This window comes from Stegodyphus dumicola, chromosome 6 (genome assembly GCF_044657685.1).
Source record: "Stegodyphus dumicola isolate Sdum_Otavi_A_Nest chromosome 6, ASM4465768v1".
Lineage (NCBI taxonomy): Eukaryota > Metazoa > Arthropoda > Arachnida > Araneae > Eresidae > Stegodyphus > Stegodyphus dumicola.
Genome location: NC_140773.1, coordinates 33,128,632 through 33,144,674, shown reverse-complemented (window position 1 = coordinate 33,144,674; position 16,043 = coordinate 33,128,632). Strand labels below are relative to the sequence as shown.

General features: G+C 33.3%; 2 protein-coding genes across 2 annotated transcripts in view; one reads left to right on the top strand and one right to left on the bottom strand.

The window, feature by feature from the left end:
* LOC118199568 (uncharacterized) overlaps positions 1-16,043 on the top strand; it is a 753,888-nt gene that overhangs the window by 305,083 nt on the left and 432,762 nt on the right. The gene's annotated exons all lie outside the window — the stretch shown is intronic.
* LOC146996691 (zinc finger BED domain-containing protein 5-like) lies at positions 13,865-14,959 on the bottom strand. The gene has a single exon (XM_085819650.1). The coding sequence runs from the start codon at positions 14,957-14,959 to the stop codon at positions 13,865-13,867; it is 1,095 nt and encodes a 364-aa protein (XP_085675776.1).

Here is a 16,043-nt window from a genome sequence, read left to right as displayed (position 1 = left end):
TTCCTTTTAAAGTAATTAAGTAATTAATCTTAGCTCAAGTTATACGAGACTAAGATGTTGAAAACAATTGGGCAAACTTTACTGGACTCAATACTTTTAATTCGGGCTTAAGTTTCTCTGACCAAAGTTTAATTTAACAATAAATTATAAGTAAATAGTTTTCTCCGAACTAAAGAACTCAGACATTGCTTCAATAAATTAAGTGCGCACTAAAGTATTTGCCATCATAATTAAATTACTCAGCAGAAAGTTTTGGAAGTTGTAACGATAACGTTGATTTATGTTTTGAAGTTATGGAAGATACTTATCTTTGGATAATGAAACAGAATTAATTCTATTATAATGGTTTCTTTTTGAGGTTTAAATTTTACTCAACATTTCAAACTTTAATGTAACGAAACATTTTTTTTTTAAATATATGACAACTCATTTATTCCAGCGTTGTATAAATGAATAAAAACTATTTCACACTACATTTTCATTGCAGTAACACTCACATATTTATAAGTGGGAAATATGGTTTTGAATGGATTGTCCTTATGCATGCAAGTATTTTAGACATAAAACTTTTAAAACTGCAGCAAGTTTAGTTTTAAAATTTGTACAGATATTAGGTATTTTTGAAAGCAGGAGACATGAAAAATTAGCAATGCCCTTCCCGGGACGCGTAATGGCAAACCGCACATTGAGTTCATCAATGTTAAACGAATTTCGCTTACTGCGCATGCCCAAAAGAGAATTTGGCGCAGTTTCGACTTTGGCGCAATTTTAATAGAAGATAAATACTTTATATGGTCGATATTGTGTTATCTTGGCCGTAAACAGTTCGAGGTTTTAAAACGCGTCAGGTTGTAAGCTGCTTCATTACTTGGAGTGTAAATGTCGATTGTAAGCTACACAAATTTTCTTTTAAAAAGGATTACAGAACAGGAAACATTACAAGATATATTATCTGATTATACTTCTGAGGAATAAAAACAATTATTTACCATACGTTCCATTCATATATACTTTAACAAATTAAGGATTAAATCTAGTTTAAATTACTGAATTAAAGGTCAAATAAATTATTGTAAGTAAATGAAATAGACTGTCGCAGTTGTAAACAGTCGATAAGACCTACATGAGGAACAGGCTTGCGTAAGGTTGCTTATGCTTAGTCGCCAATATTTTCTCTCACGCCAGCGGTACATCATTGAGCATGAGCAGTAAGCGAAATTCGTTAATATTGATCAACTCAATGTACGGTTTGCCATTAAGCCCTCGGGACTCGAACCACGAACCTCTCGAATAAGCATAGAGCGTGTTGATTACTACACCAAAACGGCATGCTAAGAAGGCGGTAGAAATACCTAATTAAAGTAATTAAAAGATAACTTTGTGAACATCGCTACGTTTTGAAGCAAACAAAAAAAAATTAAATAAACTATGCGCTTACTGGGATTTAACCTATGAATTGTCCAAGTGCTAGCTAAAATTATTAGCCACATATACCACGAAAACACATACGATGACATCAGATAATTAGATAATTTTTTATATTCTCTATTAAGAATGATAAGGAAGAGCCACTAAACTCAGTCGACCAAACCCAAAAGGAGGTGTAATGAGCAATACAAAAAAATTTATCCTAGCAATCACTTGGAGGATATTAAGATTTTACTAGCGGAGAAAGCTAAAAAACTTAATTGTGTCTCCCCCTGAGTTTTGAGAATTGTTAACTAGGGGTGCTAAGCTATAACACCTCGAAAGCTTCTATCAGGGGGAATGCAGGAATTTTTTATGGCTTGAGATGCGTGATACTCATAGACTCGCAATAAACTCAGTAATATAGTAATATCAGCCTAAGTAATATTCGTTCAGGCAATTAATTAAAAGTGTCTGTTTGTTGCAGTAATGTGTTTGAAGCATCGCGAAGTTCAGAATTATGTAGGGTATTCATAATCGAAACGTTAAACAGACAGAATTTTGTAATTAATACATAAGGGAAGAACGTATTTCCAAAATATTCGCACAATAAAAAAAAGAAAAGAAAAGAAAAGAAAATGTACCTACAGACGCTATGAAAAAAATGTTCCTGTGAATCCATTTTAAACCCATTTTACGATCAGTTTTGGAAAAAAAAGAGTTCTTTATTCTTTACAGTTTTCAGTTCTGTTTTATAGTACAGCTGTCATGCAGAACCATCTTTTAAATGCATTTGCGAGCGGTCAAAATAAACGTTTTCGTTGAAATATGATACTCGAACGTTTTCCGGATAACAGTACTTCTTTTATTTCGTGCATGGAAATAAAAGAAGTATATAATGATTTTAATGAATCCATCTGATAAAATGTCGTAAAAATACTTAATATTTCCAAATAGTTGTCACCTGATTTTAATGTATATTTATTTAAATCGGTAATATTAAGAAATTGAAAAGATATTCTTAAGAGCTGTGTTTATTGCTTTTAAATCGCTTGGTTTTTTTACTCATCTTCCATATTATATCTAAAACTTAAATAATTTAGATTTTATTAAATGGCAATACGCTAGGGCGTGGAAAATAAAAATATTTTAATCCCGGCAGTGGCGAAACATTGCTTTCGAATAGCCGACAATTTTTTATCAAAACTGAAAGATAAATATCTGAGATTTTGCCGAATGGGAACAGTGGTGCGCTGGAGATAAAAATTTATCATTTCGAACAATGATGCTACTTACCGCTTTAAAATCTCTGAGTTAATTAAAAATTCATTATATTTTTTAAAATATGAAATAATTAAAAAAAATAGTTCGAAACTCAAAATTCGGGTTTCGAGATGCTCATGTTCGGCTGGAACCCGACATATATTAAAATTTTGTCGGCTCTAGATATTGTCGTCTTTCCACAATGCATAAGATTCTTCGTTATTTAATTTTTTAAATAATACATGGCGATTGCAATTGGTGGCAGCAATTTGAAAAATAAATCAGTCAGAATTGCGATGCGGAGAAAAGTTGAGTTTCCAGATTAAACTCTGGTATTAACAGTATTATAAGAATTACAATTTCAGCAGCACCGCAACATAAATCCTGTGAAAAAGGTGCTATTCCGCAGATATATTTTCGGTCTTATGAGCTTACTCTTCCCTGATCACAAATGAATATATACGCATTCTTGAAAACATCAAGCGATAAAAATATATACTCCGAATATCAGCTTTCGTATAAACGAGATTTAAGAAGAGATGGTATTTATTTGTATATAATTATAATATCAGAAAACTTATTTTAAGAGAAAAAAAAGGTGTATCTCTCTTGCCAATTTTAAAAGAGATCTGAATTTGTTTGATATTATTATCAATCAAATAATATTAAAATGAATCCTGGCTCTCTGTTACATACAGATGATAAATTAAATCCAATACATTTTATAATTTTTGTTAATGTGAAATAGCTATACCTTCTTATCTTACATATTTTTCGAACCTTAAGAAATAGGATTACCTTATTCTTTCAAATTTTATTTATTTATGTATTATGAATGAGCATTTGTGTCCTTTTTCAAGAAATATTAAATTCACTGCCTGCATATATGATACAAAGCTAAGGAAACGTTTTATTTGTAATTCGCAATTGGATTAAAAATTAACTAATGGTAGACAAGAGCATAATACTTCCTCGTATACTAAAAACTATGAATATGAAGCTTGAAATTAAATATTTATCTTAATCAAAAAACGAGGCTTTGAAAATTTACAAGAATAATAAAATAGAAAAATATTTTAATTAAGCTTCTGATAACACAAATAGCAATTAGATACTAACAGTAATTAATTTTAGATTTTCGTACGCGCACATACACGCAAAAGAAATATTCAAATACATTTATAACAATATTATTTTTACTTGTGTAATATTCATCATAATGCCCTTTTAAGAAATTTTCAGAAAATTCCAGCCAAAAAAAAATCGCAAAAATCTGAAAGGAATAGGTTTCAGATTTTAAATTACCTTCAAATAAGCGTTTTTTTAGCGTTTGAAAAACATTAAAAATTTCTGACAGAGAGCCTTGTGCTCTGGAGATAAAAATGTTTTTTTTTTTTTTTTTTTTTTTTTTTTTCTTCGTACAGTATTGCTATTGCTCGTTTTGAAATTGTTTAGTTTGTTAATCAAAAATTTGTTGAGGTGTTACAAAATAGGAAATCGATAATAAAACAAATTTTAAATTCAAATTAGGGCTTCCACATACCCATATTCTATGGAAGATTACGTTATTCAAATTTTCATGGCTCTAGGTACCGTTGTTTTATCACAATACGAGAAACATACATACATTCATGCAGATTCTTCATTATTTAATTTCTTTAACACAGGGAGATAATATTTGTGTGTTACCTTTATTTATTAAATATCATGTTCTTCGCACATAAACAACATAAAATTCAGTTCAACAGTAATATCATAAAATATTTAAAAACAGCATATCTGTAGAATTTCTGACACACATTCCCGCGCACTGGAGATAAAAATGTTTTTTCGATACGGTGTTGCCATTGCTCGCTTTGAAATCGTTGCGTTTGTTAATCAAAAATTCGTTAAAGTTTCACAAAATTTGAAATAGATAATAAAACAAATTCGAAATTCAAAATTCGGGCTGCCAAGTGCCCATGTTCGGTTTGAGGACTACGTTATTCAAAATTTCATGATTCTATGTACTGTAATGTATTTTGAAGTAATTGACAAAACAGATAATCTTCTTCGTAAAACATAAATTTTATTTTTAGTTTATGGAGGTAGATAATTGTACACAAATCTTAAGTGGCAAAATTTTCATCTACTAGCTGGTCAAACTTCAGAATCATAATTTTTAAACAATTTCTTCTGTTGCTGAGCAACGGTTACATTGGACAAATATGGCGTTGCCACTTCAATAATTAATATAGTACAAATATGGCGTTGCCACTTTAATAATTAATATAGTTATTTGTTAAATAACAAGATATTACAGTACCATTGTCTTTTCACAATGCGAGAATCATTCATGCATTCATGGAGATTCTTCGTTATTTAGTTTTTTTAAACATAGTACATGGTGATAAATAACGACACAAAATGCCGTTTTGATACTAATAACCATCCAATAATAAATAAACCAATAATAACCAATAACCAAACCAATAACCAATAACCAAACCAATAATGTTTGAGTTTGACACCCCTTCGGGCTAAAAGGCTTAAAGACAAATTCTCTTTTTAAAATGTAGAAATTGCGGGTAATTAAAATCTGAGAGTTTTCTGAAATAATATTGCTTAAAACATTTCGTGAAATTTATTTTCCATGCATTAAATTATGCTTATAACTGCTACAATAAAAATAAGAAGGAACCAGTCTTTATAATAGATATCCGTTGAAAGCGTATTCATTTATTTTCATAAGAGATTATTTCCTACGGTTAATGCGGCCCACCAGCATTAAGCGGGCGGCAAAATCGCTGAACCCTGGTAGTTCGGTCCGAGATTCCGCAAACGGGCCAACTGTGCGGCCGTTTTCGTGGTTTTGCTCATGTGTAACGTGTAAACGAGCCAGTTTCTCTTAGAAAGCCCTCCACGAAGGCATCCCTCCCCTTAGGCAGATAACTCTAGTGAGCTTTTCCGTAATCTCAATAACCGTTAGTGCTAACAAATTATTATCAATCTCTTATAAACATTTTATTTTTCCGTACAGTAAAATAAAATAAGAAATACAAAACTGATTGGCAGATTTTTGTTTTACACAACCGTCTACAACTCACTATAGTAAAATTCATTAAAAAACTTCTTGAAAATTCTAACAAAGCATTCTAAATTGTCGTTGAAAGTTTTACAACATGTACTATGAAAGGTGTTCTAGGAGAGATTAATGACTTTTCTTCATCAATAAGTTGATCAATAACAGTATCTTGTTTAGTTGCTGTTCAAACCAGATTAACTCTTGAAAACTCATTAATCACTCTCGAATAGTTCCTAACCATTTTTTCCTTTAAAATAATTTAGAAGCGTGTTATTTGGTTTGAACAAGATTAAGTATTCCCATAATCTCTAGTGATGTATTTCAAAAGAAATGATGGATAACACCGTATTTCATCCATTACAAACCCACTTCTATGTTATATAAATATTTTCAAAACAGCATGAGTCTTAAAATCACAGTTTTATAAGATTCTTTGATAAAAACAGCAGCTAAAGGCATACGTTTATAGTTTAAATCTCTAAACGACCTGGTTGAGTTCGCAGTCTATTGTTGCACACCCTCCTTTGCTAACGAATTAGTTCTGCTCTTTTAGCTTTATTATTAAGCATAATTTTATTTACACTTACGCAACATACAATTTAACATCAAAACCACAAAATTTTTATTTAATTTAACAAAATTTTAAATTCCCGGCAGTGTTAAGTGTTGTCATACATTTCTATCCCAAAAGGCGTTAACCTAGAATGGCTATTAATTTCGTTTTAGTATTTTGCGTTGGTTCACTATAAATGTCGGTTCACTTTTTCAAATTGTTGCCACCAAATATTATCACTCTGCATTATATTTAAAGAAATTAAGTAATGAAGAATCTGCCTGAATGTATGTACGTTTCTCGCGCTACGAAAAAACAACGGTACATAGAGACATCAAATTTTCAATAAGTTGTCCTCCACTAGAATAAGGGCATCTGGAAGCCCAAACTTGGAATTCAGAATTTTGTTTATTATAATTTTCATATTTTGTAAACCTTTAATGAATTTTTGATTAAAAAAATCAACGATTTCAAAGCTAGCAATGGCAACACTGTACCACAAAAAAAGGGATTTTTATCTCCAGCGCGAGAGACTGTAACGGAAATTCTAAAATTTATTTTGCCATATTGCTGCTGAATTGAATTTTATGGTTTAAGTGCAAAGAATACGATATTTAATAAATAAAAGTAACACAAAAAAGTGAAAAAACTCCTTTGGGCGCAATGTAAAATCTGAAAACTTTCAGATTTTATTTATATTTTTCTTTCTTTCATGGTAACCAAGATAATGTTGTCAGTTCTTTCCGAGGTAGTCAAGATAAGATATGCGTTATAGAACAGGAAAGCACGGTGGCAGCGAATAGCTTGATTTCATTCTGAAATCAACAGAAATTATCAGTAGTGTATTTAACGTGAGACAGAACAAAATCTCAAAAGGACCTTAATAGTTATTCCGTAAATGAACCCCCTCCCTCACTTTGGAATCTTGCTCTTTTATGAATAGTCATCCAAATCTTTTTTTAATAAATAGTCTTTTAAAATTATTTTAATAATTATTTTTTTTTGTTTTGAGTTAAAATAATTGTTTATATCTCTGTATGTGCATCTGGCAAATTAATTGCCATGTTTATTAACTAACATTCATATAGAAAACCCATCGGACATCCTAAAGAAAATCCTCCTGATTTTACTCGGCCCACCAGCGGCCGAGCGGTAAAGACGCTGAACACTGGTAGTTCGGTCCGAGGTTCGAATCCCGCGAACGGGCTGGCTGCATGGGCGTTTTCGTGGTTTTCCCCATGTGTAACGTGTATACGAGCCAGTTTCCCTTAGAAAGTCCTCCACGAAAGGCAACCCTCCCCTTAGGCAGATAGCCCTAGTGTGCTTTGCCATAATTAAATACACCACACCACACCACCACCTGATTTTACTCAAATTCCATTTTGAAATCGCTCACGATTCCCAGCATGAGTTGTATAAAGTGACGTGTGCGTTACAGTATGTGCAGTCACGGGTTCGCAAATATAATACACTTCTGAATTTATGTACAGTGTCTTTCTATGATGAGGCTTATTGCTGGCAGATTGCATGAGCGTCGTGCGAAACTGACAGTTTCTTGAGACATGGGTAGATATGAATAAAAATTATGTTCTACGATTACCTAAACTGCTTTCATCATTATGCTGTGATACAAATAGTAATAACGGAAGTGACGTAGAAATACCTTGCAGATGATTCGGCTGCAATGAAATCTAAAAAGCTTTTTTCATGCAGGAATTGTTTAATCTATTGGAGGGTGTATAATGTGGACGCTCGTTACAGTATCTGCAGTCACGGGGTATGTGCTACCCCGTGACTGCAGATACTGTAAAGCGCGCCCACTCTACTGTAACGAAAGCCCCCGTATCAGTGAATTACAATGTGGTCGTAGGATGAGGTTTATTGCTGGCAAATTACATACGCATCGTGTGATAATGACAGTTTCTTGAGTAATTTGACATAGACATAGGTCTGTATGAATAAAAAGTATGTTGTATGGTTAACTAAACTGCTTTTAGTTATTACACTGTGATACAAATACTAAGAACGGAAGGGAAGCTGAAGTACTTTTTTTTATTTATTTAAAGAAAAAGTAATCCTCGTGCAACACAAAGTATCACACGAGACTTACAAATAGTACGTTTAAAAAGGCAAAATTGTAAGTAATAACATCAGTTTTCAATAGTACAATGAAATCATACACAAAGGAAAAAAACACAAAAAATTAAATACAAAAGTACAAAAATGTATACTTTTGCATACATTTCCACAAGCCCGTATTTACTAAGTAGAAATCATTTACAATGTTTAAAATAAAAGTCAACAAACTCGTTGAAAGTTCGGTAGGCCGAAGATGAAGATACAAAATCATAGCATTTCGGCGGCCAATGAATTTCAATTAATTTTAATCTTCATTTCAGTAGATTTCTTGCTTTATCAAGCAATGGGCAGTCAAAAAGCAGGTGGAAAACACTTTGCTGAAAGCTAAGATTGCAATAACACAAATTGGAAGATGTCAGCTTAAATCGTTCAACATAAACATTAAACTTACCATGTCTAGACAAAAATTGCGTAACTTTAAAATTCAGCAGCAAGTCCTTACTTTTCAGTCTTTCAAAAATAGTTGGGAAGAATGTTTCTGTAACAGATCCCTTATCAGAAGAGATATAATCAGAGTTCCACTGCTCAATTACTTTAGCTTTGAATTTTTTTTAAATAAAATTTTGGAATATTTACATCAACATTAATATCATTTTAGTTGCATTATCAGCAAGCCAATCAGCTCTCTCGTTTCCATAATTACCCGAATGACCACGGACAAATGTAAAAAACACTGAAATACCCTTCTTCTCCAGATCTCCGAGAGACTGCTGTATATTAACAATAATATCAGTGCATAAAGAGGTATTTTTAAGGGATTCCAGGCAAGAGAGTGAATCCTTACAGATTTAAGTAGCTGGAACAGCGTCCATCCTGGCTAATTATCCACTTAATTGCAAAATTAATACACAGAAGCTCAGAAATATATACCTTGCAGACGATTCAGCTGCGATAAATTCTAAAACGAGCTTTGTACGGGAATTATTTAACCTATTGGAGCCAAAAATAAAATATGTGTACAGTACTTCCTTGCGTATTTTACTCCTTTGTTTAATAGTTTTATCGTCCAAAAATCGAGAGGGGAAAATTTTGAGAAGAATTTATATTTCTGAAGCAAGTAAAATATATATTATAAGATATCTTCATTTGTATTCCCCTGTAATTTGAATCTCGCCCGTTCTCATTGTTCTCTCTACTAATAATTTTAAATAATGAAATGATATTCCATCTGCTAAAAATTTCTGGTTTTGAAAGTTGAAGGAACAAGTTTGAACTTCAGTTCAGATCTTGGGAAACAGCCTGGCAGTTCGCCATATGTTGAAAATGGGCAGCATGCCGCAGAAAATAAACGAAGGAAACGCAGCGTAAATATACTTAAAATTCTTTTAATAATCCTTTAACCAAAACTTCTAAATTGTTTGCAATTTTCTTCATATTTTTTGCAATTTAAATAAAAACACTTATAATTTATATATATATATTTTTACGTTTTACTTCCTTTTACGAAGTAAGTATTGTAATAGTAAAATATTTCGGGTATTATATGTCAAACGAAATATCCATTTTGACCATTGCCAAATCTAGTATTCTTTTTCTGCAAGACATACGGACAGAATAAAGGATGTACAGAGGGAATAAAGGAGTCGTTTTTTTAAATGGATTAAAAAATGGATTCAAAATAGATTTTTGTGACATCTGTATGTACGTACTCAGCTATGTGAGATACGTATATATGTGCGTATCTCACATAACTCAAAACCAATTAACCATCGAACGTTGAAATTTCGTGTATGCGAAATGCGAACTACCTAACATACCTGCGCGCCTCCCTTTTCTAATTCTAATTGGTAGTATATATATATATATGTGTGTGTGTGTGTGTGTAGCAGGAGTGCAACAACTCAACACAACGAACGGCATTGCAGTGAGACGAGAGAAGCGAAAGAGAACAGTCATGTTTTCGACTAAGACGTATTAATAGCTGGTGAACCTGTTAACTTCTCAATTATAACTCTTTTTTTCATTTGTAAATACTCATCACTGTACCTCCATCAATAACTAAATAAATACTTAGTCACCTAAATGTGTGTCGTCAGCGTAGAAATCCCCTAGACGCCGAGTTTACATGGGGGCTCGGCCGGGATTTGAACACGGGACCTCTCTAAACAGATGCAAAGTTTTCTTGGATTAACTGGGTACTTTCGAAAATTGATTCAACATTATGCCAAAATTGCAAAACCCCTCAGTGACTTACTACGTGAGTGGTCTTTTTGAGTTTGGTCTTGCGCCACAGCACGCTTTCTTAAATCTAAAAGAAGCACTTTCCAGTGATCCTGTTTTGCACCTTTACCAACAAGGTTTACCACTTCAACTTCATTGTGACGCCAGTAAATACGGTTACGGGCACTGATGGTTCCTTCCACCCAATTTACTATATGAGCAAGAAAACTACCTCCAGGAAGAGAAATACTCCAGCTATGAACTAGAAATCCTAGCCATCATTGAAGCCCTTAAAAAATTTAGACATTATTTAGCCGGAACAAAATTTGATATTGTTACAGATCTAGCTGCTTTTGAATAAACTATGTCTAAAAAACACATAACACCCAGAATTGCTCGATGGGCTCTTTACCTTCAAAACTTTGATTACACAATAAAACACCGCTCTGGACAGCTTATGAAACATGTAGATGCTCTAAGTCGTTTCCCTGTCATGTTAATCGCCATTGACAGTGTCACTCAAAAAGATTATTGACGCACAATCAAGTGATGACCGTAATGAATCAAGTGATTCATTACGGGGATCAAACATACTTTAGAAAAAAACCCCTTTAGATGACTACTGCTTAAAGAACGGTGTTCTGTATAAAATAGTTGAAGACCAAGAACTATTAGTCGTACCTCAGGTAATGCAAACCGAAATAGTGCAAAATGTTCACTCAAAAGGTCATTTCTCTGCTCTCAAAACGGAATCCATTATTAAACATGAATATTACATCCCTAATTTATCTGCGATTGTTAAAAAAGTCATTTTGAACTGCGTACCCTGCATTCTTTCTTCCAGAAAGGCTGGTAAAGCGGAAAGTTTTCTTCATCCGATTCCAAAAGGCGATACACCACTTGATACTTATCATATAGATTTTCTAGGACCACTGCCGTCAACAAACAAGAATTACAAATATCTTTTTACAGTTGTTGATGCATTCTCAAAGTTTCTTTGGCTTTATCCTGTTAAATCAACAACCACTCAAGCTGCTGTCGACAAATTGAAATTACAGCAAACAACTTTTGGTAATCCCCGACGCATTATCTCAGACAGGGATGCAGCTTATATTTCAACTGAATTTCAAACCTATTGTCATGATGAGAATATTGAACACATCACAATAACTACGGGCGTTCCACGTGCAAATGGACAGATTGAACGCATGCATGGCATTTTGCTTCCCGTCTTAACTAAGCTATCTTTAGAGGATCCCGAAAAGTGGTTTAAACATGTTGCTTCTGTGCAGAGAATCATAAATAGCACTACATCTCAAGCCACTAAATTCACGTCTTTTGAATTACATTTTGGAATAAAGATGAAAAACAAAGACGATATCAAAATTAAGCAAATACTTGAAGAGAAACACTTCCAATCCACTTTACAAGAAAAATAAAGATTACGCGACGAAGCGAAAAACAATAGTCTCAGACTTCAAGAAGAAAATAGACGTCAATATAACAAACGCCGCAAACAGCCAAACTTATACAAAGTTGGTGATCAAGTCGCACTTCAACTACTCAATTTGAAACTGGAATCAAACTCCGTTCCCGATTTTTTGGGCCTTACAAAGTCACAGCTGTTAAGCCAAATGACCGCTATGAGGTAGAGAAAGTCGGAATACATGAAGGTCCGAATACAACTTCCACAGCTGCTGATTTGATGAAACCATGGCCTTTTCAACAATGAACTCGTAATTTTGAATGGCTATACTCTACAATTGGACATTCTATTTAGTATTTACTACCTTTCATTTTTTTCCTCTTCATTATTTTTTTATAATCAGTTGAAAAGTTTTTTCCCTCTCTCTACAAAGAATTTTTATATATACAAGATTTATTAAGATGTTAATTTTTTTTTTGCCTCGCCAAGATGTCCCTCCCAGATATGCTCCTAAAGACGCTTGAGCATTCAAGACGGACTGGCGAAATAACATTTCTTCTTCCATCAAGACGTTCCAGGATGATCTATTGACACTCCAAGCAAATGACGCTTCTTTTTTTTTTTTTTTTTTTTTTTTTTTTTTTTTTTTTTTCTCAGAACGTTCCAAGATGGTATATCCAAACGAACTTTTTTTTCTTTTTTTTTAATTACTCTTTTCAGATTTTGTTGTAACTCCATCATCGCTAGGAGGCTCTGTCGTGTCAGGATACCCGAGTGTGAGTAGCAGGAGTGCAACAACTCAACACAACTAACGGCATTGCAGTGAGACGAGAGAAGCGAAAGAGAACAGTCATGTTTTCGATTAAGACGTATTAATAGATGGCGAACCTGTTAACTTCTCAATTATAACTCTTTTTTTCATTTGTAAATACTCATCACTGTATCTCCTTCAATAACTAAATAAATACTTAGTCACCTAAATGTGTGCCGTCAGCGTAGAAATCCCCTAGACGCCGAGTTTACATATATATATATATATACGCCAACCCCTTTACCAGGCATAAAAGTCTTTACCCAGCCTTTCTTTTCATAGTTGTTGTACTTTGTCACATACTTTCAATTAACGAAATGTTTTAAATGCTGAAAATATTCATGTTTTTGCAATGTCAAATTTAAAAAAAAATAAAGCGGGACAATTAACGAAATCTACATTTATTTGGAAACATTTTACACTCGTTATGAAAAATTAAAATTATAAGTAGTTTTACTCCCGTACGACCAAACTTGACCGGGGTATTTAATTTTGAAATTTGCAGTATTTCACGTCATTTTCTTGCGGGATCAGTTAATTACATTATAAAAATTCGAGAAAATAAGTTTAAAAGAAGTGTAGCAAAAAATGTGTATAATTTAGTAGGCCATGCAAGGAAGTCAGATGGTGACTACATACGAAGTTTTTTTCTTTGAATTTTGTTTAACTTTGTTACATAGCCGAATAAATTGTAGTATATTTTAAGGATTTTCTAGATACAATTTATAATATTTCTTAGGCTATATTTTATAGAAATCATTAGGCCGTATTAAATGAGACTGCTATATTATTAGCTGTGGCAGATAATTAGTTTAAGCCAGTGATTCTCAACCTGTGGGGCGTGCCTCCTAGGGAGCGCGAGCACACTAATGGGGGGGGCGCGAGCATATCCAAGAGAAAATGTTATTTAAAAAAATTGATTAAGTGACTGAAAGGAAAGAACACACATACACATACAAAACAAAATACATTTCGACATATTTAATAATTAACTTATTAAATTAAAACAACTTACTAAATTAAAAACAAATTTAATAATTATTAGTGACTTCCTTGGGCCTGTCTTCCAGAGCAAAGTTTTTCGAAGGAGGGTTTAATATTAGAAATAGACACTCTCAGTTCTTTTTCTATATTTAGCTGAGATCTATATTTTGTCTTTAAAGAAGCCACCGCAGAAAATCCAGTTTCACAAAGGTAAGATGTTGAAACAATTAGTAGAAAGCGAAATTCCCTTGTTTTTAGTGCAGAAAACTCATCATCCACTCCTGCCCAAAATTCAAAGAGTGATTTATTACTAAATTGTCTTTTGGTTTCGCCGCTTGCCGTGAAGTCTATGAAGGTTTCTTCCTCTTCAATGGAGAGTCCTTCGGGAGTATTTTGAAATGGATCCCTCACCCACTTGTAACTTGATATCAATTTGTCGTCAGCAAGAAAGTACTTTTTAAAATTCTTTGCTAGCATTGCTAAATGATTTTCAATGGTTACAAAAACAACTTTTACATGTTGTTCTTCAGCCTTGTAAGTTATAATACAATCATTCAAATTTGCAAACATTGTTAAGTTTTCTTGCTTTAAAATTCTGCTCCACAATTCCAATTTCCTACAAAAAGCATTAACTTTATCACTCGTATCCAATATATGTGTATTTGCTCCTTGCAGTTGAAAATTCAAGTTATTTAATTTCTCGAATATGCCGACCATGTAGCTCAATTTCATCACAAATAAACTATCGCGAAAATTCTCAGCTTCCGGTCTGTTTTCCTCTTCTAGGAAAACGGCGATTTCTTCTCTTAATTCATAAACACGTTGCAAAAATTTCCCTCGTGATAACCATCTTGCCTCGCAATAAAATAGTAACGCTGAATGTACTGCACCCATGTCTTTACAAAGTGCGGAAAAGATTCTTGATTTCAGGGGTATCAATTTTATATAATTTACTACGGTTACAACCGTAGTTAACACAATATTCAAACCAGGACTCATTTCTTTGGAAGCCAAAGCTTTTCTGTGGATCATGCAATGTGTCCAGACGCACTGTGGCGATTTTTGTTTCACAAGTGCTTGAATACTTTGGAATCTTCCGGACATAGAACGAGCACCATCGGTGCATTTCCATTCTATGTTTGCCTCGTTCATAAAATCATTTAAGATAGCAAATAATGCGAGTGCTGTTGCTTTGAGTCTATTGGTTTCCAGAAAAGTAATTCTTCTACTACTGACAAATCATCACAAAATCTAACATAGGCAATGAAATGAGCATCTTTATTACTATCTGTTGCCTCATCGAGTTGTATTGAAAACAATTTGTCACGTAACTTCGACAAAAGCTGACACTCTACATCTTCAGCTATATCAGCAATTCGACGGGCAACAGTATCATTTGAAAGAGGTATAGACTGCAATTGTTTTGCAAAATTATCTCCAAACATAATTTCTACAATCTCAATTGCGGCTGGCAAAATAAGCTCTTCACCAATGGTGTGAGGCTTTTCACATCTGGCTATTTTATATGAAACTTTGTAAAAGGCAATTAAAGCTTTTTCATTCACAGACAAAGCTTTTTTAAACAATGATTTTTGCTTTTCATATGATTTTAATTTTAATTCGAAGAATTCTCTGGGTTTGTTTACGTACTCACTATGAACGGTTTCCAAATGTCGTTTACGTTTATTAGGTTTCATGCTGTCTGCCGCCAACATTTTTGAGCAAATGATACACAGGGGCCTTTCTTCTTCATTTACTTCAGTACTAGTGAACCCAAAATGTAAGTATTCTTGAGAATATTTTCTTGATTTTATTTTCGGAACCACGCTCGTCTGTGTACTTGTTAATGCTTGTCTATCGTCTAATGCTTGCTTACGCCCGCTTAAAAATTTATCCATGATTCTGCATAAGTCTGCTGCCGTGAGTATTTAATACGGTGAATTGCAATTACACGAAAATATATATAACATACACATTCAGAATAGATTCAATAGCGATAGAAGGATCGACTCGAATGAGATTGTCTGAAATTGAAATTGGCGTCATAGAACTTTCTCCTTCTCCCTATGAGAAAACATTTGTTCACATCTGCGCACGCTCCTAACTTAACTTTTAAGCTGACCAGACAAATTCCAGACAAATCGAAACTTCTCGCGACCGTGAGAATGCCCGACATGGCGGGACGCAAGAGCAATAAAAAGGCATAGGATTCTTGTTTTTTCAATGCTGAGGATCG

Excerpts from the sequence above, each read along its gene's own strand:
- LOC146996691 (XM_085819650.1), bottom strand. The coding sequence starts at position 14,959 with ATGAACGAGGCAAACATAGAATGGAAATGCACCGATGGTGCTCGTTCT.